General features: G+C 43.0%; 3 protein-coding genes across 3 annotated transcripts in view; 2 read left to right on the forward strand and 1 right to left on the reverse strand.

Annotated features, from left to right (window-relative positions):
• Positions 1-2911: 2911 nt before the first annotated feature.
• LOC139339110 (E3 ubiquitin/ISG15 ligase TRIM25-like) lies at positions 2912-11019 on the forward strand. The gene is made up of 7 exons (XM_070974570.1): positions 2912-3191; positions 7322-7639; positions 8052-8144; positions 8238-8313; positions 8399-8488; positions 8921-8977; positions 9437-11019. The coding sequence occupies exons 1-7, from the start codon at positions 2934-2936 to the stop codon at positions 9967-9969; spliced, it is 1425 nt and encodes a 474-aa protein (XP_070830671.1). The 5' UTR covers positions 2912-2933; the 3' UTR covers positions 9970-11019.
• A 2118-nt stretch (positions 11020-13137) lies between these two features.
• Positions 13138-22404, forward strand: part of LOC139339495 (E3 ubiquitin/ISG15 ligase TRIM25-like) — a 308448-nt gene continuing 299181 nt past the window's right edge. The window contains exons 1-7 of the mRNA XM_070975146.1: positions 13138-13411; positions 13563-13880; positions 14247-14339; positions 14433-14517; positions 14603-14692; positions 15125-15181; positions 15641-16359. Coding sequence (XP_070831247.1) covers positions 13154-13411; positions 13563-13880; positions 14247-14339; positions 14433-14517; positions 14603-14692; positions 15125-15181; positions 15641-16173 — 1434 coding nt within the window. The 5' untranslated portion in view covers positions 13138-13153 and the 3' untranslated portion in view covers positions 16174-16359. The remainder of the gene's footprint in view (positions 13412-13562; positions 13881-14246; positions 14340-14432; positions 14518-14602; positions 14693-15124; positions 15182-15640; positions 16360-22404) is intronic.
• Positions 16828-21817, reverse strand: LOC139338419 (TOX high mobility group box family member 4-A-like). Its single transcript, XM_070973394.1, has 9 exons — positions 21329-21817; positions 21155-21220; positions 20742-21041; positions 20378-20623; positions 19921-20253; positions 19725-19805; positions 18918-19634; positions 17719-17861; positions 16828-17624 (listed from the first exon to the last, which is right to left on the reverse strand). The coding sequence occupies exons 1-9, from the start codon at positions 21431-21433 to the stop codon at positions 17567-17569; spliced, it is 2049 nt and encodes a 682-aa protein (XP_070829495.1). The 5' UTR covers positions 21434-21817; the 3' UTR covers positions 16828-17566.

Genomic DNA, 22404 nt, shown 5'->3' on the forward strand with positions numbered 1-22404 from the left:
TTCAAGGTCACCCAAACCAGAGAAGTCCTGCTCTACAGAGATTCCCGCGACACCATGGTCTCCTCAGCAGGGGTAGAGGTCAGAACGGGATGGAAGTGGCGCGCCCAGGATGCAGTGGAAAGGGCAGAGGCAAGGTTGCAACACAGCGTCTTGGTGGGCACAGTGGGGACTGGACGGGCCGGGCTGGGTAGCAACCCAAAACCTAGCTACAGCAAGTACGTGCCAAGGTGGAGGAAGCTTGCTTCAGCAGGATGGTGGGCAGTTAAATCAATTTAGCTTTTGTCTGGTATGACGCAGACTTACAGGATAAGCTTAATAAGTACCTGAGTTTCGTTTTTATGTACATAACAATGTCATGTACCTGAATTTCTTCTGAATAGAAGCATTGTATATATAAGTGCCTGAGTATGGTACTTGCTTATGATCAGCAATTAGGGGTCTACCCTGCATCCATCAATGAGTGCATATCCTTCTCTTAAGGAGGCCTTAATCCTGTTTTGTCTGGCCTCTTGTACCTTGGGCCACATCTTGGCTCAGGCCTCTCGATCTTCCTTTGAGAAGTCCTCCTGAAACTGGATGTTCATCTCTTTGCATACTCTTGCCTCTCTGGACTTCTTCCATATTTCATCATGAACAGTTCGCCTGGCAAATTGGATGATCACAGCTCTTTCCCAAGCGGTGCACTGTGTCCACTGACTCACGAAGTTTCTCCACTGACATCGGAATTACTCGTGTAAGGATTCCGATCACAGTCTCTCTAGTGTCCTCTTTATCTTTTTTGGGAACGCCCATTAATCTGAGATCCCACCTTCTTTTATACCTGGCTTGCTCCAAACACATCTGCTTCGGTGTGCCATTTTCTTTTTTCAGCAATATTATTTCTTCTTTCATTTTACTTACTTTTTCCTTATTTTCTTTCAACGCTTGTGTGTTTGCTTCCATCCAGCTTTCAAAAGCTTTGAGTCTGTCATCTTGTTCATCAAATATCTTTATCAGGGCTTGAATTACGTTGAAGATATTCTCATTTGTGATCTTACCCGGCTCCTTGCTCTCATCCTGGGACCTTGGTTTAATTTTTTTAGGATTAGGACTGGGCAATGGTGTGTGATAGACTTAGACTTAGACTTAGACTTCCTTTATTGTCATTGCACAAAAAAAAAAACACAGCAGTGAGATTTTGGCAACGAAATGTTGTTGCTTGGCTTCCAGATTACAACAGAGATGGACATTAAAAATATAGTCTATATAACTAAAGGAAACAAGAGCTAAATAACAATGAGTGCAATAGATAAACAGAATGTAAACACCAGAATAAATAAATAGTGCAAAACAGAATAAACAGTATATAAACAATGTAAGCAGTGTAGTGCAAAAACAGAATAACCAGTATGTAAACTGTGGGACAAAAACAGAATAAAGCAATGAAGCAAATGAAGCAAATGAAGCAAAAACAGAATAACCAGAAAAACAGAGTAACCAGTATGTAAACTGTGGAAACAGAAACATTATAGCAGCTGTGGGGGTTATTGCACAAATAAGAGGTAATTAAAAACCATCCCTCCATAATTATATTGCACAGAAATATTGTCTATAATTATATTGCACAGAAATATTGTCCATAACAGAAATATTGTCCATAATGAAAAAGTGCACTGAGAAGTACTTTATATTATTTTTGATCATGAAGCAATCCCGGGTTTTCTTCCACCATCTCCTCCAACTCTTTTACTTCTTCTTCATCACATGCCTCCCGCAATGCCATCAGGTTGTAGTTGTGGTCTGTTAGCATTAAAACTTTAGCCGCTCTTTTAGCCTTTGCCATGTCGTTCACAATGAAAAACACAAGCAGCAAGCATTTAGTGGTTTACCTCAAAGATTCAAAGCTTTGTGAGGCTTGGTTAGTTCTCGATGCAGTTGGTAGTTATTTCTTTGTCAAGGATAATTTATCTAGGACCGTTTCAAAACTTTAATGGCAGAGCCTGCAAAAAACGCAACCGCTCATTCCATCTAGCCCCCCCCCAGCAAAGGATCCACTCAGTGCTGAAAATGTTGCCCAGTTTCACCGTCACAGGGGCTAGATGAGACAGTGAGGCGAAGAAGAAAAACAAAGAAAAATAAAGTGTTTTACACCCGATTCAGTAAATGAACGATTCTCAAGGAATTTATTGGTTGAATCACATGACATAATCCACACTTTCTCAAACTGTTTTCAGTTCACAGCAGGTGGAAGCTGAACAGGAATGTCGGTTCTTTGCCCTTTAGCTGAACCATGACAGTCAATATGGATAGAGAGGACTGGACCTTAAACACTTTTACTGAACAGACATTATTAATCTATTGTTAATATTATCATTATATTAATTTTAATGATGTCCCCCGTGCTTGGCCCAGATGTCAGATGCGTGGAAATGACTGATCAGCCACAGAGGAGGACTGATCAGCTCACAAAACATGTTTGTTTGTTTGTTTGTTTGTTTGTTTGTCTCCCTGAATGAACAAAAAAGTAGCACTTTAACAATTATGTTGTAATTTTTTGGAATATCTAATAATGATAATTAGAATCCTGTATTCAACTTTGAAACAATATCTTAATTGTAGAGACCTATTTACTTTAAATCCTCGTCCTCTTAGGCCCCGCCCCACCAGGAAGTACAAATAAAAAGTCAGCAGCACTTTCATTTTCAGCAATGTGTGGACAGAAGACAGAAGACAGGGTGTCCTGAGGGTTTTACTCAACTTTAGCTTTAAAGGTAGGACTCATTTTCCAGATCCAACTGTGCTTCTATGATCTTGTGCTCAAGCTGATAGAAATGAATGAAACAGGAGGTGTTTCCAAAGGCAGCAGCTGAGTGTTGTCCAAATGCTGCAGTTAACCCCGTCCTGTCTGCTCTTCTCATGCTCACCGGCACTCTTTGAAAAATGAAGGATTGAGAATGGAAGATACAGAGAAAACAAAGCTTGAGGAGATGCTGACGTGCCCAGTGTGCCAGGACATCTTTAAGGATCCTCGGCAGCTGCCCTGTGGACACAGCATGTGTATGGACTGTCTGGAGAACATGATGGATCACTCTTCAGACATGCCCTTCCGTTGTCCAGACTGTAGAGGATATTTTGGACAAGTCATTGAGGTACAGAAGAGCTACGCGTTGACCAACATTGCAGAGGACTTCAGGGCGAACAGGAAGAGGAGGGTATCTATCAGCACCTTTTCTTTACCTACAGTTTCTTTAATCATGCCACTTAAAAGATGTAAAGAATAAACTAAGCATAATGGAATGTGAAAACTAGACAATTTCCCCTGGAGAAATATTTAAAGGACCACGGGGGCGGGGCTGCACGGTGGCGCAGCCCCGGTGCAAGAAGGTTTTGCCCGGGTCAGGCAGGTCCATCCATTATCTATACCGCCTATCCCTTTCGGGGTTGCGGGGGGCTGGAGCCTATCCCAGCTACAATGGGCGAGAGGCGGGGTACACCCTGAGCCGGTCGCCAGCTGATTGCAGGGCCAAACATTCACACTCACACCTACGGATTTAGAGTCATCAGTTAACCTAATGAGCATGTTTTTGGTCTGTGGGAGGAAGCCGGAGTACCCGGAGAGAACCCACGCATGCACGGGAAGAACATGCAAGCTTCACACAGAAAGGCCCCGCCTGACCCGGGGATTGAACCGGCAACCTTCTTGCTGTGAGGCACGCGCACTTCCTGCTGCGCCACCGTGCAGCCCCATTTAAGAATCATTTTACAGTATTTTAGCATGTTAGCATTAGCATGCTGACATTCGCATATTAGCACAACAACCTCATATCAAAGTCAAATGTGTTCATAGGACCTCATGTTATCATTAGCCACAATGCTAATAGTGGCTAATGCTAAGCTAACATTAGCATGTCAAATAACATTGAACAGATCTCAAACACCATTAGAAGCTATGTGTGTGTGTGTGTGTGTGTGTGTGTGTGTGTGTGTGTGTGTGTGTGTGTGTGTGTGTTGTGTGTGTGTGTGTGGGAGAGGAGTGCTGAGAGAAGTACTGAGGCTCAGAGATTGCCACAGCAACTTGAGCTGGTTGCCATTGACAGTAGGGGCCAACCAGGCAGACAGACAGGTGTTATCGTTGGAATTTCCCCTCGTGGGACTAATAAAAGTAATATTGAAACAGAAACGTGGAGAGTCAGCCATTTTGTGCCTCTGCACTGGTCTGACATCTGGGCTTCTGCTGGCAAAATGGTAGCTCCTATCAGAAAAAAACACAGACCGTCATCGCTGTCAGGACTTCCTGAACAATTGGTGTGATTTCGGTGTTCTCTACAGAAAATATTTTGGAGATACTTGCAAGTTTAAAACAAGGATCTGTTATGCTTCTCAGAAAATCTTTTTATTGGAGTCAATGAGGAGCAGAGACAGACGTGGCCGCACTTAGAGGCTTATAATTCAAATTCTGTAAGTCTCTCAGATCACATTGTGAGAGAAAGAACAAATTTGTCTACAAATGTGGCAAAAATCATGCATGTAGAGTGTAAATTGTGGCTGGGAGGAGTGTGGAAAGAGAAGAAGTCTGGAGTAATTTTAGCCTCCCACTCTGACCAATGATGTCACCCACCACTAGCGGAACAAATCAGTGCCGGGCCGGGGGTGGGGCACATGACTGGGCCCTTTAAACCCAATAAAGCTCATGATAACATCGCTTTACAACATACTCATGCCTGCAACAGCGGGGCTTGCAAGCACACGTAATACATTTTTGAAACAAGGCTCAAAGCCTTCAATAAGGCCGGGGCCACATAGCACGCCTGCGCAGAGCGTGGCGTTACGGCATGATTTTCATTTCGGCGTCCATACAAACAGGTTACAGTGTCCACACTGTCGACATGAGCAGCGTGAGAGTCGCGCGAGTCCTGCGTGGCTGCTGGCTCGCCACAGTCAAATCAGTATCATGTGAGTATTTCACAGCGATTACAATGTCTGTATCTGCATATGTGACACACATGACGAGAAAATACACAATATGAGAGGGACAGAAGTTCTCCATCATCTCTACTCCTTTCCCTCTCTCCCACTCTCTCCTCCTGTAGCTCAGTCCCTGTTCCAGCGCATGTAAAGTAAAATTACGTCATCATTTTTGTTGTCGATAATTATCAAACGCAAACTCCATGTAAACAGATGGAGCCGGCAGTTGCTGCGCCGCTCATGTTTAGCTTAGTCCGTAAAAATGCTCCACCTAGCTTGCACTCTGTTGACAAATGACTGATGATGACGTGGTGGACGGTTGATGACAATTTTACCCAAAATAGACTTGGAGACAATATCGGCGATCCACTTGTAAATTTGTATGTAATGAAGTTAAAAGTGAGAGTGAAAATAAAGCCAGTCATGCAGCACGTCATTTTATTCATATTTTACACCTAACTACATCACTAAAGTCAGTCTTGTAAAGTTTTTACCAATCATGACTCATCCTGACTGGGTCAACATATATAAGCCCACACATATAGCATTTTAGCAAACATTGTAGGGAAAGGGCTCAGTGCCCCCTGCTTAGAACAGAGATCTTTCTTTTCTGCCCCAGGCTGAGAGTGTGTCGCCCCCAGCCCCTTGAAAGCTCTGCCCCCATCACCCACTCAGACACAGGTGTGTGTGCGGGCACACACACACACACACACACACACACACACACACACACACACACACACACACACACACACACACACACACACACTTCTCAGTGCAGCAGACACACATGCATTCAAACGGAGAAGAAACGATTTTCTGCCTCTGCACTGCTCTCACATTTGGGCTTATGCTGACAAAACGGTAGCTCCTATCAGAAAAGAACACAGACCGTCATCGCTGTAAGGACTTCCTGAATGATTCTGTGTGATTTCGGTGTTTCTGAAGTCAATATTTTGCAGACACTTGTGAGTTTAAAACAGGGGTCCATTCTGCTTCTCGCAGAAAATCTTTGTATTGGAGTCAATGAGGAGCAGAGACAGACGTGGCAGCACTTAGAGGCTCCTAATTCAAAATCTGTAAGTCTCTCTGATTTTTTGAGCACATTGTGAGAGACAGAACAAATTTGTCTACAAATGTGGCAAAAATCATGAGAGTTTTTTCCAGCTCTCACCTACTCTGACAAGAAATACTCCGTGCAATACACACCCATTATAATCTCCAGCCATCGCCGTGGTGATGGGCCCTTTTGGCTCTGTGAGGGTCTGACAAATGTCTGAATTTGGCCTCTGCGCACCCCTTGAACAAATGCTTCTTATGCAATCAGCAAAACTCCTATTGCAGCACCATCAAAGCCACAAGGCTTTGCTGTACACGCTGATCACTTTATTTTTTCGCTGGGGTTAAAAATGGGGATTTTAGAGCGAGTTAAAAAATGGCTAAAAATGGCTGGCTTCTGTCTCTCCTGTTTTTGATTTTTATTGGACCTTATGGGCCAGGTCAGAGTTACTCTCCTCGCTCAGAGGCACACAAGTCAAACATCGTAAGTCCTATTGTTTAGCCAAGGACATCATGAGAATCAGCACAAGCAGCACTACAACTTTAGAAAATTTCACACGCGTAGAGTGAAAACACCATTAAACACCATTAGAATGCATTTATGAATCATTTTACCATCGGTTAGCATGTTAGCATTAGCATGCTAATCATTAGCATATTAGCACAACAACCCGACATCACAAGTCAAACCTGTGTGCACCAACAAGTTCATAGGACATCATGTTAGCATTAGCATGTTAGCATTGTGGCTAATGCTAACAGACCAAAATCACTCATTACATTACATATCAAAATCACCAGTAATAGTGAGTAAGACAAGTGGCTCGTTATCAAGTTGAAAACAGGGGTCTATTCTGCTTCTCTCAGAAAATCTTTGTATTGAAGTCAGTGAGGAGCAGAGCCGCACTTAGAGGCTGATAATTGAAATTCTGTAAGTCTCTCTGATTTTTTGAGCACATTGTGAGAGACAGAACAAATTTGTCTTCGAACCTGGAAAAAAATCTTGCGTGTAGAGTGTAAATTGTGGCTGGGAGGAGTGTGGAAAGAGAAAAAATCTGGAGTAATTTTAGGCTTTCTCCCACATGCACACACACCTGCTCTCAGCCCAGCAGACACACATGCATTCAGATGGAGAAAAAGTGATTTTCTGCTTCTGCACTGGTCTCACATTTGGGCTTATGCAAAAACAAAACAGTAGCTCCTATCAGAAAAAAAAAAAAAAAGGCTTTGCCCCTGCTGTGTTCAGTAAACGTAGATTTGTACGTTCAAACGTAGATTCATGTCACACCTTTTACCACCTCTCAATGTGTTTAAGCAGGACGAGCAGACCAAAAGTGTGTACTGCGACTGCTGCCTTGGGAAAAAAACTCTGGCCATTAAAACATGTCTGAAGTGTGAGGTGGCAATGTGCCAAGAGCATGTCAGGGACCACCAGGAGCTGCCGGTGTTCACGGGACACGCCTTGGTCAAGCCTCTGGGTGACCTCCTGGAGAGGAAATGCCCTGAGCACGAGGACGAGGTGCTGAGGTACTACTGCAATGCATCCAGGCGCTACATTTGCAACATGTGCGCCCTGGAGAGCAAGCAGCACAGCCTGGCCACTGAGGCCTCCACTGTCCTGCGGAGAAAGCTGACCGTGAGTTCTGATTTACACTCTTTTGCACTGTATTACACAGGAAAAATCTTGTCAATAAGAAAACATCAGGTTGGATTGACAGAGTAAGAATGGGAAGGCGGCAGTTTCTTGTAAACAGTCTCACAATACCTTTTGTTGGTTTTGCTTTGAGGAAACTGGATTTTTAGGTCCCTGAGATTCAGAAAGTCTGACTTTCACCTCGCTCCCCATTCATTCAGTCCTTAACTGCTGACACACCAGATTTATAAGATACTGTCCACTTTAAACTATTTAAGGAGAAGTAAAAGTCTTTAGAGTATAACTCTGTGTGTGTGTGTGTGTGTGTGTGTGTGTGTGTGTGTGTGTGTGTGTGTGTGTGTGTGTGTGTGTGTGTGTGTGTGCGTGCGTGCGTGCGTGCATGTGCATTCAACAGGATTACATGGACCAACACTTCAAAACACTCGAGGAGCAAATGACAGAATATAACAAGTCTGTAAAAAAACTGCGAAAAGACATCCAACGTGAAGTATGCTCTGTTTCTCTTTATCTGTGATTTTAAAGGGTTTCCAGTTTCTTCTCAACACCCTCCAAATCTAATAATGTGTTTCCCTCCTGACAGAAACAGAAAGTGAAATCTCCCCTCAACAGTGTCACAGTGGTCCTGCTCTGTCTGTGGTTCATTGTTCTGTATCATGGTACGAGAATACAAAGTCCTAGCATTGTGTTGGTCTCGTGTGTGTGAACATGTACCTACTGATGTCTTATCTTTTTACCAACCAGCCTACGTCTACTCTGTGGAAAACCAGACGCTAACAGAGGCACTGGACAAGCAGCAGAACCGTGTGCATCACATTTATTCCACCATTGCAAGTAAGAAGGCAGGTTTGAGATCCCCTCTGCTGCCTGCTGACGCGACTACAGCAAACACAGGGAATACAGCAACATGTGAATTAATGATGAGCAATGAGCAATGGCAGCACATTTTGCGTGGAGTCTATTGTGGTCAGCACATCTCACCTTACATATTAAACAGGGAGTGTGATGTTTGCTAGTGGCTATGTGAACAGGGTGTTAAAAGAATAAGTCAAGAATAAGCATTTTGGGATTTTATTTTTTAGTAGTATGAGTCGTATGAAACAGGAGTTGTGAGCCCTGTTTTGTTGATTTGTCCATATAATCAGTCCATGGTGTCACAAGGAAGGTTAATAAGTAAGACTGTCTGATGCTCCTTGTACAGGGCAACCTCAGCCAGCCTGTGTGATCTTCTGTGTTTCTAGTTTCTGATTTTAAATCTCTACACAGAACTCTTGGCTGATCATCCAGTGAAGAGCAACAGACCTGCAGCAACAGAAGATGAAGGTACAAAATGATCTGCTAAGATGGAAATGTTCTGAAAAGGCAGTCAGAGGGAACTACTGTGTCTTTGTGTTGGAGTACACTGACGAGCCTGATGGAGATGCTCTAACTTAAGATTGGCTGCACCGTTTACTGTCAATGTGATGCTGATAGTTACCATGATTCTAATGTTATCCAGGTTTATACTGATATGTGCTGAGCATTATGTTTTTAATCCGAGACTGTAATGTAAATGTAAAAGACAAGTCATAAAGTCAGCAAAAGGACTATTAGCTACAGATCAATAGCTATAGAAAGCCAGCTAACAACAAGCTAATGGTCACACCAGACCAAGTCAGGCTGCAGCTTCAAAAGCCCTGAGTGAAGTAAAGGTCTTGCTGATTACCACTTTCCATGGGCTGGATAGGGGTAGCATCAAAATGGTGTCTGTACACCCACATGCTCTTTCTGTCTGTCTCTCAGGAATTCTCATGTTGGACCTGGACACAGCCAGTCCTTTCCTGGGAGTCTCTGCTGACCTCCAAACAGTTGAGCGATTGAAAACCAAGATAAGCTATCCCAAGAGTAAAAGCCGTTTCGAAGAAGCCCCGCAGGTCCTCTCCGCCCAGTGCTTCTCCACCGGTGCCCACGTCTGGGAGGTGGAGGCTGAGGGATACTGGGACATTGCAGTGTCCTACAAGAGCATTGAACGAAAGAGCAAGTACAGCAGCGCCTTTGGAAAAAATGCGCTGTCCTGGAGCCTCACACACAATGGCAAAGGCAAGCTGTTTGCCTACCATAATAGTGGAAAGACAGTTCTCTCTGAAACCTTGCAGAGCAGTCGAATTGCAGTGATGGTTGATTTTGAAAAAGGCAACATCACATTCGGTTCTGTGGAATCCACAATCACACTGCTGCACGAGTTCAAGGCTGAACTGACTCAACCTGTGTGCCTGGGTCTGGGGCTTTACCGCGTGGACCCACACAGCAGAGCTTCTATTGTGAAAGCTTCATGAACAATCCAACAAACTAAATATTCAATCAACACTGGATCCAGACTGCCTTAAATCCAGCTCTGATCAGGGAGAGCGATGGTGACTTGCACTGAAAGTGTCTGAGTGAAGACCTAAATCAAAGCCAAAAAACTGAAGATTTACGTAGTAATATATTTTTATATTCAAAGGTGTTTTAAGATATGTATGTGATTTTTGCTTTTATTGTAGATCTAAATTTCGATATATATATATAACTGTATACAGTATTTTTTAAATAGAATGTGACACAAGGATATGATAAACTGAAAGACTAAAAAGGGCTTTATTACATATTTCTCAGTCTTCGAGCATTTTTAATGGATGAAAATCACACACTTGCAAACTGAAAAGTCAGAATTAAACTCTTAACCCTCCAGCTCAATATTTCAAAGATGGGTAAAACTATATCCTTGCGATATCATTCAAAAGAACAAAGATACAAACTGCAGCCAATTGTAGCAGCGGAAATGAGATGAGTGAGCTGAAAGCAACAGACTGAGTGATCAGAAGAACTTGTCGGACACTAAATCACACAAATTCTGCACATAAGAGCAACAAAGTCGGGCAGGTTTAAGGTACAGCAGCCTCGCTTTAAGAGACAGAGTAAAAAGAGAAAAAGCACTGGATTGAGCAAGTTTGCTGATTTATTAAGAAAACATAAAAGTCAAGCTTTTTTTAACAACTGATGCTGATCTGAGCCGTGTCTTACAAAAACAAATGAAGGCAATATTAAACCTAGAAGGCCACAGTACAAAAACAGGTATACAGTGATACAAACTATCTTCCCACTCAGACTAATGCATATTTCAGCTATGTAACAAAACAAGTGGAATTGTTTGAATGGTTTCTCTTGCTTATTGCAAAAGACTTGAAACACCACAACATTTCAGAGCATCAATTTGAAATCGACATGGAGCTCCATACGGTCAAGTCTCAAAATGTTCATCCTCTTTGTCAGAGAATTTTAAGAAACACTTTTCCAACAGTTTACAGTTAACAAGTAGAAACTGACCTGTGTGGGCTGTAGTATAAGTCATCGAGGCAGAGCAGCCGGAGGAACATCAGAGGGAAAACCAGAAAATGTTTCCCCATAAAATGTGATCCAGATTAAAGTCCTTGTCCAATCTGCTGTAAATCACCTCAGTTTGACAGCAGTGAGCCTGGAACTGTCCGATTGCCAATGGTGTTGACCCCATGACTCTTTTTGGATGACAAACTCCTCGTGCATAACGAAGCAGAAATGTAAAAAAACAAAAACAAACAAACAAAAAACAATAGAAATAAAAAAATTGGGGGGAAGTAAATGAGGGAATACAAATGGAAAATAACACAAAAATAAATGTAGAATAAACAACACATTTAGAAATGAATAAATTGAATGGAAAAATAAAAAAGTCAAGTAATCAAGAGGTAAATATATACAGATAAAAGTTAAAGCAGAACTCTGATTTTGTGTCATTTCATTAAATAAAGCTACTTTGTTTTTGGTGCATTTAATGGAATATTCATTTATTGAGTACTTTTTACTTGGCAGTTTCGGTCCTCCATATCCATGCCAACCTTTCCTTCCAGCTTATATATGAAGTTCTCCCATTGATGTTTGTTTTGATGTGGATATTCTTTGATATTAACTGTTTGATTTTTTACTGTCCGCTTTCACATGTATGTATGTATGTGTTAAAATCAGTGTATATAACAAACATCAGCAGTTTCAGTACAGGCTATTATGGAATCTTTGTCATCCTAAAGCTGTGAACAGTTGTTTAAATTTAGACATGTCAGGCCAGACGGTGTGTGTGTGTGTGTGTGTGTGTGTGTGTGTGTGTGTGTGTGTGTGTGTGTGTGTGTGTGTGTGAGAGAGAGAGAGAGAGAGAGAGAGAGAGAGAGAGAGAGAGAGAGAGAGAGAAAGAGATCGAGATCAAATGAACAATCAAACTGTTTCTTTATTAAAATATAAAATTAATTAATTTATACATTTATTAATATGCCATACCATATGTCTGTATTATGCTCTTTAACAAAGACAAAGTATTTCAGCATGAAAGCATTTGTTTTTAATGTGTGACACCGTCCTGTATCACAACTACATCTCTGACGTTTGTAACAAACCAAACCGTGTGAAAATCGGGTAAAAATTAGAGGAATTATGATGATCATAGTAGCTGGACATACACCTTCCTCCGTAGATATAAATGCACTGGGGACGCATAGGAGACCCATCCAAGATGGCGGCCGCGCTGAACGTCAGCTCCAATAGGAAGCGGCAGTCAATGAGGCGTCTACGTATATTATGCATAGACATAGACATAGATATAGACATAGTCTATGCCGCTCACTTCTGAAAATGTCGCCCAGTTTCACCGTCACAGGGGCTTCAGTGAGGCGAAGAAGAAAAACAAAGTGTTTCACACCCGATTTAAATGAACGATTCTCCAGGAATTTATTGGTTGAATCACATGACATAATCCACACTTTCTCAAACTATTTTCAGTTCACAGCAGGTGGAAGCCGAACAGGAATGACGGCTCTTTGCCGTTTAACTGAACCTTGACAGTCAATATGGACAGAGGACTGGACCTTAAACACTTTTACTGAACAGACATTATTAATCTATTGTTAATATTATCGTTATATTAATTTTAGTCCTCCGTACTTGGCCCAGATGTACAATGTGTGTAAACGACTGATCATCTTACAAAACGTCTTTGTTTGTTTGTCTCCCTGAATGAACAAAAAAGTAGCACTTTAACAATTATTTTTTTATTTTTGTAATATTTAATAATGATTATTAGAATACTGTATTCAACTTTGAAACAATATCTCAATTGTAGAGACCGAGTTACTTTAAGTCCTCATCCACTTAGGCCCCGCCCCACCAGGAAGTACAAATATAAAGTCAGCAGCACTTTCATTTTCAGCAATGTGTGGACAGAAGACAGAAGACAGGTTGTTCTGAGGGCTTTACTCAGCTTTAGCTTTAAAGGTAGGACTCATGTTCCAGATCCAGCTGTGCTTCTATGATCTTGTGCTAAAGCTGATAGAAATTAATGAAACAGGAAGTGTTTCCAAAGGCAGCAGCTAAGTGCTGTCCAAACGCTGCAGTTAACTCTGTCCCGTCTGCTCTTTTCATGCTCACCGGCACTCTTTGAAAAATGAGGGATCGAGAATGGAAGATGCAGAGAAAACAAAGCTTGAGGAGATGCTGACATGCCCAGTGTGCCAGGACATCTTTAAGGATCCTCGGCAGCTGCCCTGTGGACACAGCATGTGTATGGACTGTCTGGAGAACATGATGGATCACTCTTCAGACATGCCTTTCCGTTGTCCAGACTGTAGAGGATATTTTGGACAAGTCATTGAGGTACAGAAGAGCTACGCGTTGACCTACATTGCAGAGGACTTCAGGGCGAACAGGAAGAGGAGGGTATTTATAAGCACCTTTTTTCATCTACAGTCTCTTTAATCATGCCACTTAAAAGATGTAAAGAATAAACTAAGAATATTGGAATGTGAAAATAATCCTCAAACGTAGATTCATGTCACACCTTTTACCACCTCTCAATGTGTTTAAGCAGGACGAGCAGACCAAAAGTGTGTACTGCGACTGCTGCCTTGGGAAAAAAACTCTGGCCATTAAAACATGTCTGAAGTGTGAGGTGGCAATGTGCCAAGAGCATGTCAGGGACCACCAGGAGCTGCCGGTGTTCACGGGACACGCCTTGGTCAAGCCTCTGGGTGACCTCCTGGAGAGGAAATGCCCGGAGCACGAGGACGAGGTGCTGAGGTACTACTGCAATGCATCCAGGCGCTACATTTGCAATATGTGCGCCCTGGAGAGCAAGCAGCACAGCCTGGCCACTGAGGCCTCCACTGTCCTGTGGAGAAAGCTGACCGTGAGTTCTGATTTACACTCTTTTGCACTGTATTACACAGGAAAAATCTTGTCAATAAGAAAACATCAGGTTGGATTGACAGAGTAAGAATGGGAAGGCGGCAGTTTCTTGTAAACAGTCTCACAATACCTTTTGTTGGTTTTGCTTTGAGGAAACTGGATTTTTAGGTCCCTGAGATTCAGAAAGTCTGACTTTCACCTCGCTCCCCATTCATTCAGTCCTTAACTGCTGACACACCAGATTTATAAGATACTGTCACCTTTAAGCTATTTAAGGAGAAGTAAAAGGGCAAAACTTGATGTTAATGTCTTGAGAGTATCACAGTGTGTGTGTGTGCGCGTGTGTGTGTGTGCGTGCATTCAACAGGATTACATGGACCAACGCTTCGAAACGCTCAAGGAGCAAATGACAGAATATAACAAGTCTGTAAAAAAACTGCAAGAAGACATCCAACGTGAAGTATGCTCTGTTTCTCTTTATCTGTGATTTTAAAGGGTTTCCAGTTTCTTCTCAACACCCTCCAAATCTAATAATGTGTTTCCCTCCTGACAGAAACGGAAAGCGAATGCTGCCAACTCTCCCCTCAACAGTGTCACAGTGGTCCTGCTCTGTCTGTGGTTCATTGTTCTGTATTATGGTACGAGAATGCAAAGTCCTAGCATCATGTTGGTCTCGTGTGTGTGAACATGTACCTACTGATGTCTTATCTTTTTACCAACCAGCCTACGTCTACTCTGTGGAAAACCAGACGCTAACAGAGGCACTGGACAAGCAGCAGAACCGTGTGCATCACATTTACTCCACCATTGCAGGTAAGAAGGCAGGTTTGAGATCCCCTCTGCTGCCTGCTGACGCGACTACAGCAAACACAGGGAATACAGCAACATGTGAATTAATGATGAGCAATGAGCAATGGCAGCACATTTTGCGTGGAGTCTATTGTGGTCAGCACATCTCACCTTACATATTAAACAGGGAGTGTGATGTTTGCTAGTGGCTATGTGAACAGGGTGTTAAAAGAATAAGTCAAGAATAAGCATTTTGGGATTTTATTTTTTAGTAGTATGAGTCGTATGAAACAGGAGTTGTGAGCCCTGTTTTGTTGATTTGTCCATATAATCAGTCCATGGTGTCACAAGGAAGGTTAATAAGTAAGACTGTCTGATGCTCCTTGTACAGGGCAACCTCAGCCAACCTGTGTGATCTTCTATGTTTCTAGTTTCTGATTTTAAATCTCTACACAGAACTTTTGGCTGATCGTCCAGTGAAGAGCAACAGACCTGCAGCAACAGAAGATGAAGGTACAAAATGATCTGCTAAGATGGAAATGTTCTGAAAAGGCAGTCAGAGGGAACTACTGTGTCTTTGTGTTGGAGTACACTGACGAGCCTGATGGAGATGCTCTAACTTAAGATTGGCTGCACCATTTACTGTCAATGTGATGCTGATAGTTACCATAATTCTAATGTTATCCAGGTTTATACTGATATGTGCTGAGCATTATGTTTTTAATCCGAGACTGTAATGTAAATGTAAAAGACAAGTCATAAAGTCAGCAAAAGGACTATTAGCTACAGATCAATAGCTATAGAAAGCCAGCTAACAACAAGCTAATGGTCACACCAGACCAAGTCAGGCTGCAGCTTCAAAAGCCCTGAGTGAAGTAAAGGTCTTGCTGATTACCACTTTCCATGGGCTGGATAGGGGTAGCATCAAAATGGTGTCTGTACACCCACATGCTCTTTCTGTCTGTCTCTCAGGAATTCTCATGTTGGACCTGGACACAGCCAGTCCTTTCCTGGGAGTCTCTGCTGACCTCCAAACAGTTGAGCGATTGAAAACCAAGATAAGCTATCCCAAGAGTAAAAGCCGTTTCATAGAAGCCCCGCAGGTCCTCTCCGCCCAGTGCTTCTCCACCGGTGCCCATGTCTGGGAGGTGGAGGCTGAGGGATACTGGGACATCGCAGTGTCCTACAAGAGCATTGAACGAAAGAGCAAGTACAGCAGCGCCTTTGGAAACAACGCGCTGTCCTGGAGCCTCACACACAATGGCAAAGGCAAGCTGTTTGCCTACCATAATAGTGGAAAGACAGTTCTCTCTGAAACCTTGCAGAGCAGTCGAATTGCAGTGATGGTTGATTTTGAAAAAGGCAACATCACATTCGGTTCTGTGGAATCCACAATCACACTGCTGCACGAGTTCAAGGCTGAACTGACTCAACCTGTGTGCCTGGGTCTGGGGCTTTACCGCGTGGACCCACACAGCAGAGCTTCTATTGTGAAAGCTTCATGAACAATCCAACAAACTAAATATTCAATCAACACTGGATCCAGACTGCCTTAAATCCAGCTCTGATCAGGGAGAGCGATGGTGACTTGCACTGAAAGTGTCTGAGTGAAGACCTAAATCAAAGCCAAAAAACTGAAGATTTACGTAGTCATATATTTTTTATATTGAAAGGTGTTTTAAGATATGTATGTGATTTTTGCTTTTATTGTAGATCTAAATTTCAATATATATATATATATATATATAACTGTATACAGTATTTTTTAAATAGAATGTGACACAAGGATATGATAAACTGAAAGACTAAAAAGGGCTTTATTACATATTTCTCAGTGTTTCGGGCATTTTTAACGGATGAAAATCGCACACTTGCAAGTTTAAGTCAGAATTAAACTCTTTACCCTCCAGCTCAATATTTCAAAGATGGGTAAAACTATATCCTTGTGATGTCATTCAAAAGAACAAAGATACAAACTGCAGCCAATTGTAGCAGCGGAAATGAGATGAGTGAGCTGAAAGCAACAGACTGAGTGATCAGAAGAACTTGTCGGACACTAAATCACACAAATTCTGCACATAAGAGCAACAAAGTCGGGCAGGTTTAAGGTACAGCAGCCTTGCTTTAAGAGACAGAGTAAAAAGAGAAAAAGCACTGGATTGAGCAAGTTTGCTGATTTATTAAGAAAACATAAAAGTCAAGCTTTTTTTAACAACTGATGCTGATCTGAGCCGTGTCTTACAAAAACAAATGAAGGCAATATTAAACCTAGAAGGCCACAGTACAAAAACAGGTATACAGTGATACAAACTATCTTCCCACTCAGACTAATGCATATTTCAGCTATGTAACAAAACAAGTGGAATTGTTTGAATGGTTTCTTTTGCTTATTGCAAAAGACTTGAAACACCACAACATTTCAGAGCATCAATTTGAAATCGACATGGAGCTCCATACGGTCAATTCTCAAAATGTTCATCCTCTTTGTCAGAGAATTTTAAGAAACACTTTTCCAACAGTTTACAGTTAACGAGTAGAAACTGACCTGTGTGGGCTGTAGTAAAAAAAATGTATCTTGACCAACTTAAATACTTCATTGTGCTGATCTTCTCTAGCTGCCTTGAAGTCCCTTGATGAATGAAAGCTGTGTACATAACATTGTGTAAGAATTGTCTGTGCCAAAATCTGGAATCACTCTCCTAACTTGGCGCCGTTTAGCAATACTATTGTTTATTGTCCTGAACAGCAACTGTCAGACTTACAGTGCATGTACAAAACAATGAGAGAACTGACACTGCAGTGAAATACATCTGACGTTTCTGTACTGCACCAGCTCTGCATCCATCCTTGAACACTGGCTCTTAGTGTTGTGCTAACGCGATGGCTGGCAGCCGCTCTTTATTTCACCGTTCCCATGTTCTGATTCTTGATCGAACACCACGCTCTGAATATATCTCTGAAAAACAAAAAAAATATTCTGTTCAAAAAAGTTTGCTAATGTGTGCTGGAAACAAAAAGTAAACAAGTCCATGTTTCAAACCTCTACACACCTGCAATGTGTGGCCACACACTCGTTGCTGCAGTATTCTTTGTCCCAGTCGTCGCTCTCTATGGCTGGGTTGTTGCAGCCCGCCCTCACACACACACTCTTCATAGCTGGAGCACCACTGGACTCACTCACCTCCATCTCATCCTGAAAAAGGAGCAAAGATTTGGAAGAGTGTCATTAAGACTGATCGCTGGTGTTTTCTGCACACATTATTGTTCTACAACTTTAAATCACATTGGATATAAAGAGGTTTCATGTCAAAGTCAACATATAGAAAACACAAAATAACTGCCGGCATATGTAGCCATCCTCTTCAGGTCGGCGTTCAGTAGAGGCACCTTTGACAGCAGGTATGGCTTTGGGTCTGTGTTGATCTGTATCATCTATGTGTGTGAGTTGTTGAGTGAAATGACACTTTTCACTATCACAGATGTCATGAGGGCATCATCTTAATCACTCTGCTATAAAACTGATGAAATGCCCAGGCAACAGTGTTCATATGCACAGCGTCTCCCGCCTCAGCGATGGAAACATGGAGCTACGTCAGAATCACCCTCTTCTCACAGACACACTGATGTACAGCCGTGCTGTATTCTTGTTTTAATGAATGACCCAACTCTACTCAGAGATGTTTAGGGCCAACTTTTCAACTTATGAAATTTCTTTGGACACTTGGCTGTACCAGCTCTGATTTAGGCATGTCATAGTAAGCACTCATGGGTAAATACTTATATTTTGGGCTTTGTTTTGTTTTTGAGGATTTGTTTTCACTTTGCCATTAAATAAGTCTTTTCCAAATAAGTGGCAAAAACTAATTACATCCACTCTGAGTCAATGCTGTAAAACAAACAAAAAGAAAAAAACATAAAAAGCCCAAGATTTATAAGCACTATTGCAGCAGTAAATTGGGAGGGATACAATTTAACATCTTCTGACTTGTCAGGCACATGATGGCAAAGATTTGGCCGTGACTTAAATTTTCCCCCACTTAAATTTGAACAATAGTCTGAAAAGTGAAGAATCTGTTGCTGCGACACAGCTTGGCACTGTCTGAGGATAAATTATAAGCCAACTTCAAAGAACTGAAAGTTACCCAAAATTAGACCAAACCTTCAGCAATCAAACAGTTATTTGTAGATAAACAGGCCTCACAGAGCAGAGCAAGCAAAGTTATCAACAACAATGAATGAAGACACTCACCTCTTCTGAAGGCAGCACTTCTGTGACTTCATCCTCATCTGTATTGCCTGTCGTGTCAGCAGAGTTCACCACCTGCACTGACACAACGGGTGCAGACTGGACGGATAAAGTCGCAGTAGACGACACAGCCACTGTATTAGGGACAATAATTGGCAGGGTGTCTTTGCCCTGCAGGGAAGCAGGGACTATTTTTATCTGGAGCGGAGGTGGAGGCGTAGCCGTGACGGACACAGGGAGACCTGGCGTGCCGCTTCCCTCACGGGGCTTGGCCTGTAAAGGTGGAGGTGCTGGTGCCATTTGCTGGAGCCGGGGCGGAGGGGGCGCGTTCTGCATCTGCTGCAGCGGAGGTGGCTGACGAGAGGCACCCGACACTACTAGCGTAGGCTGCAAGGCGCGGACCCCTCCCGGCAACACAGTGACCACCTGGCCCCCCGCCTGCAACACATGCTTTGGAATTATGATCTTGGTGATGGTCTGGGCCGGGGGTGCTGCAGCTGCTGGAGCAGTGGCTTTGGTTGCCCCCGTGCGGGAACGTGTGGTCATCTCTGGGACATCGAGGATGATGTTGGAGGCACAAATGTTGGTGATGGTGTTCTCCTCCAGGTTGTTGCCAGCTGGGCGGATGGCCTGGTGAGCAGCAGAGGGAAGGGCTGCAGGTGTCAGGTTGACCACCGGCGGAGGTGGTGAAGGGGCGGTCTCCATCTCGTCAGCAACAGGCTGTGGTGATGACAGATTAAAAAATTAGAAAAGCCATAAGAATGATACAGCAATCAACTGGTTTGCCTATAGAGAACAACATGATCTTACATGTGAGAGCTGGTTGGCTTTATAAGCTGCCAGTGCTTTCAAATAGTCCTTTTTGGCTGCTTCCGTCTTTCTCTTGTATACCTGGTGGAAACAAATCAAGTTATACGGTTATAAATAGATATCATTTGTCTGCATATCACCACAAAAAAAAGCTGACACAGGATATTAATATACTGTATTTAAGCATGTGTTCTACCTGTTTCTGTTCCTCAGCCAGGCTGTCCCACATGGAAGCCACAATCTTTGACACCTCCCCAAAAGAGGCATTGGGGTTCTGGCCCTTAATAGCTGCCTGAGTGTCTCTGAAGAACAGGGCATACGCTGAAACAGGCTTCTGCGGTTCATTAGGGTCCTTCTTCTTCCTTCCTTTCTTAGCACCAACCGCCCCAGTCACTGAGGCCAGTGTGGCTGGCTTCCCCCCACCCCTCCTGGCCACAGCCAGGGACACAGAAGATGTCGGAGCTGAGTGGGAGGACATGTGGGAGAGGGTAGAGGAGAAAGACATGGGGGAGTCCACCAGCACACTCCTCTGAGAAGGGAGAAAAGTGGAAAAGAGGGGAGAAGACATATTAGCTGCAGGATCTAAAAAACTGAGTGGAATCCAAAATACATTCATACATGACTGCAATAATCTGATCCAGGAGACCCCTCACCTTGAAGTCATCCATGTCCTCATCCTGCAGGGACCCAGCTGGTGATGGTGTTGCAGACAGCGGCTGCTCAGGTGTCTCTGAATGATGCCTGATGTTTTCACCCCCGAGACCCATTGCCAGCTCAGTCTGGTTAATAGTGGACAGGTGACTGCTTCCTAAAAGACCATGACCAATGTCGCCAAGCTGGACATCAATGGTCATGGGGGACGAGCTGCTGAAATGTGAACCACTGGAATTCCCCATTTCCTGCAGAGGGATTTGAACACAAAAAGTTGCAAGTAACTCTTAACTGCATTTGTGAACAGCTAACATTTAAAGACATGAACAGGATTCTGGTGTGAGGGTCCGCTGGAAGAGCACTCACCAAAGCAGAAGAGCTGAGCAGGGCCCCCCCTCCAGCTTGGCCCATGGCCCCAAGGTTCAGCTGCTCCAGGCCTTGAGACCCAGAGTTCACAAAAGTGGACGCGAAGGAAGGGTCATTGGCCTCGACCACCAGGTTGCTAACAAGGCTACGGGAGCCTGAAGGTCCCCCGGTGTCGTCTGACCCATCAGTCAACTCAAAGTGAGACACGGCGTCACTGATGCTCAGAGTCGGGTCTGGATCGAGGGAGATGGGGGGGATCTCAAACACCTCATCCCCGAGACTGGGAGTATGGAATGTCTGCTGTGTGTGGAGAAAGACAGAGCATAATGGGTCAGTCCACGATGGACTAAAACAAATGTTTAAAGAACAATAAAGACGTATTAAACTGCATTACCATGTTTGAATTCACTCACCTCGGCGGACAAGAAAGGGTGGCCAGCTCCACTGATGGTGAGGTAACTGTCGCTGCCCTCTGGAAACTGAAACACACCGCTGACATTAAAGTAACTAATGCGAAACTTCGGCATCTCCACTTAGTCAAAGCTCAACGTTCAGATCACAGATAGGTTCATTTTAGGTGGACTTACCTTATTTTCCTCAGAGTATCCACCGTAAGCTTGGGTGTCCAAAAACTCTGAGTCAACATTTTGAGCACAACCATCCGACAATTCGGAGTAAAAATTAAGGTCCATTGTGAAATGATTTACTCCAAGACAAACTACCACACACACTGCATCCGTTGTCGGAAATGAGAATTTCTGATTTTCCTACCCATTAAGGTCAACTATTTCAACATTATCGAAAACTGCTAGCGGCTAGCTAGCTAGTTAGCTAGCTAACGTTGGCTAATCACTGCCGGTTAGCATAATGTTAAGATCGAGGAGATGATGCTAAGCTATCTTAGCCCTTCAAGCCCTGGGGAGAACTAGGACAACGGGAATATCTGAGGCAAAAATAAACCACAATGTTGCCAGAATATTACGAGTGAGCTCCCCGAGGCGTAAATCTTACTGGAGGCCCAACACAAACTCATTCATATGCTGTTGTCATGCTACTTTGTCTGAACCGGACGCAATAGTGAGTGAGTGATTCACGAGCTGTCGGAAATTTTGCGACTATTAGTTGAAACCCCCAGCGGTACCTAAATTATTAGTTAGCTTTCTGCTGACTTACTCTTCCCGACGTGACAAGTGAGAAACAATTAGTATGTTAGCTTTCTTAGCGAACGTAAAATAAAAGTGGTATTCACTACAATTTTTGTTTGCTCAACGTTTTGTTTGGCCAGTTGAAGTTTGACTTTTCGATGGACAAGCAAACAAAGAGCCTGAAGGCAGCAGTTCATCCCACTGCAAACTGGAGCTAAATCAACTGGTTTGCCTTTACTCTCCCAAAAGTCAATTAACTTTTATGTGTGACAAAGAATTCCATGCGTTAAACAAGACTGAAAGCAAAAGCCTGTATTAAAAATGCTGTTGAAACGACTGTTTTATGTGACCTAAATATTTAATACACTTTCACTTAACGGCCAGACGTAAGATGGTTTTGACGTTTTCTGACTTTCAAATCACCAAATCAGTGCATTCTGGCATTCATTTAATATTACTGTGCTGTAATATTATTAGGTATTTTTCTCTATTTGTATATCCTTTTTTCTAAACGACAT

This window comes from Chaetodon trifascialis, chromosome 11 (genome assembly GCF_039877785.1).
Source record: "Chaetodon trifascialis isolate fChaTrf1 chromosome 11, fChaTrf1.hap1, whole genome shotgun sequence".
Classification (NCBI taxonomy): domain Eukaryota; kingdom Metazoa; phylum Chordata; class Actinopteri; order Chaetodontiformes; family Chaetodontidae; genus Chaetodon; species Chaetodon trifascialis.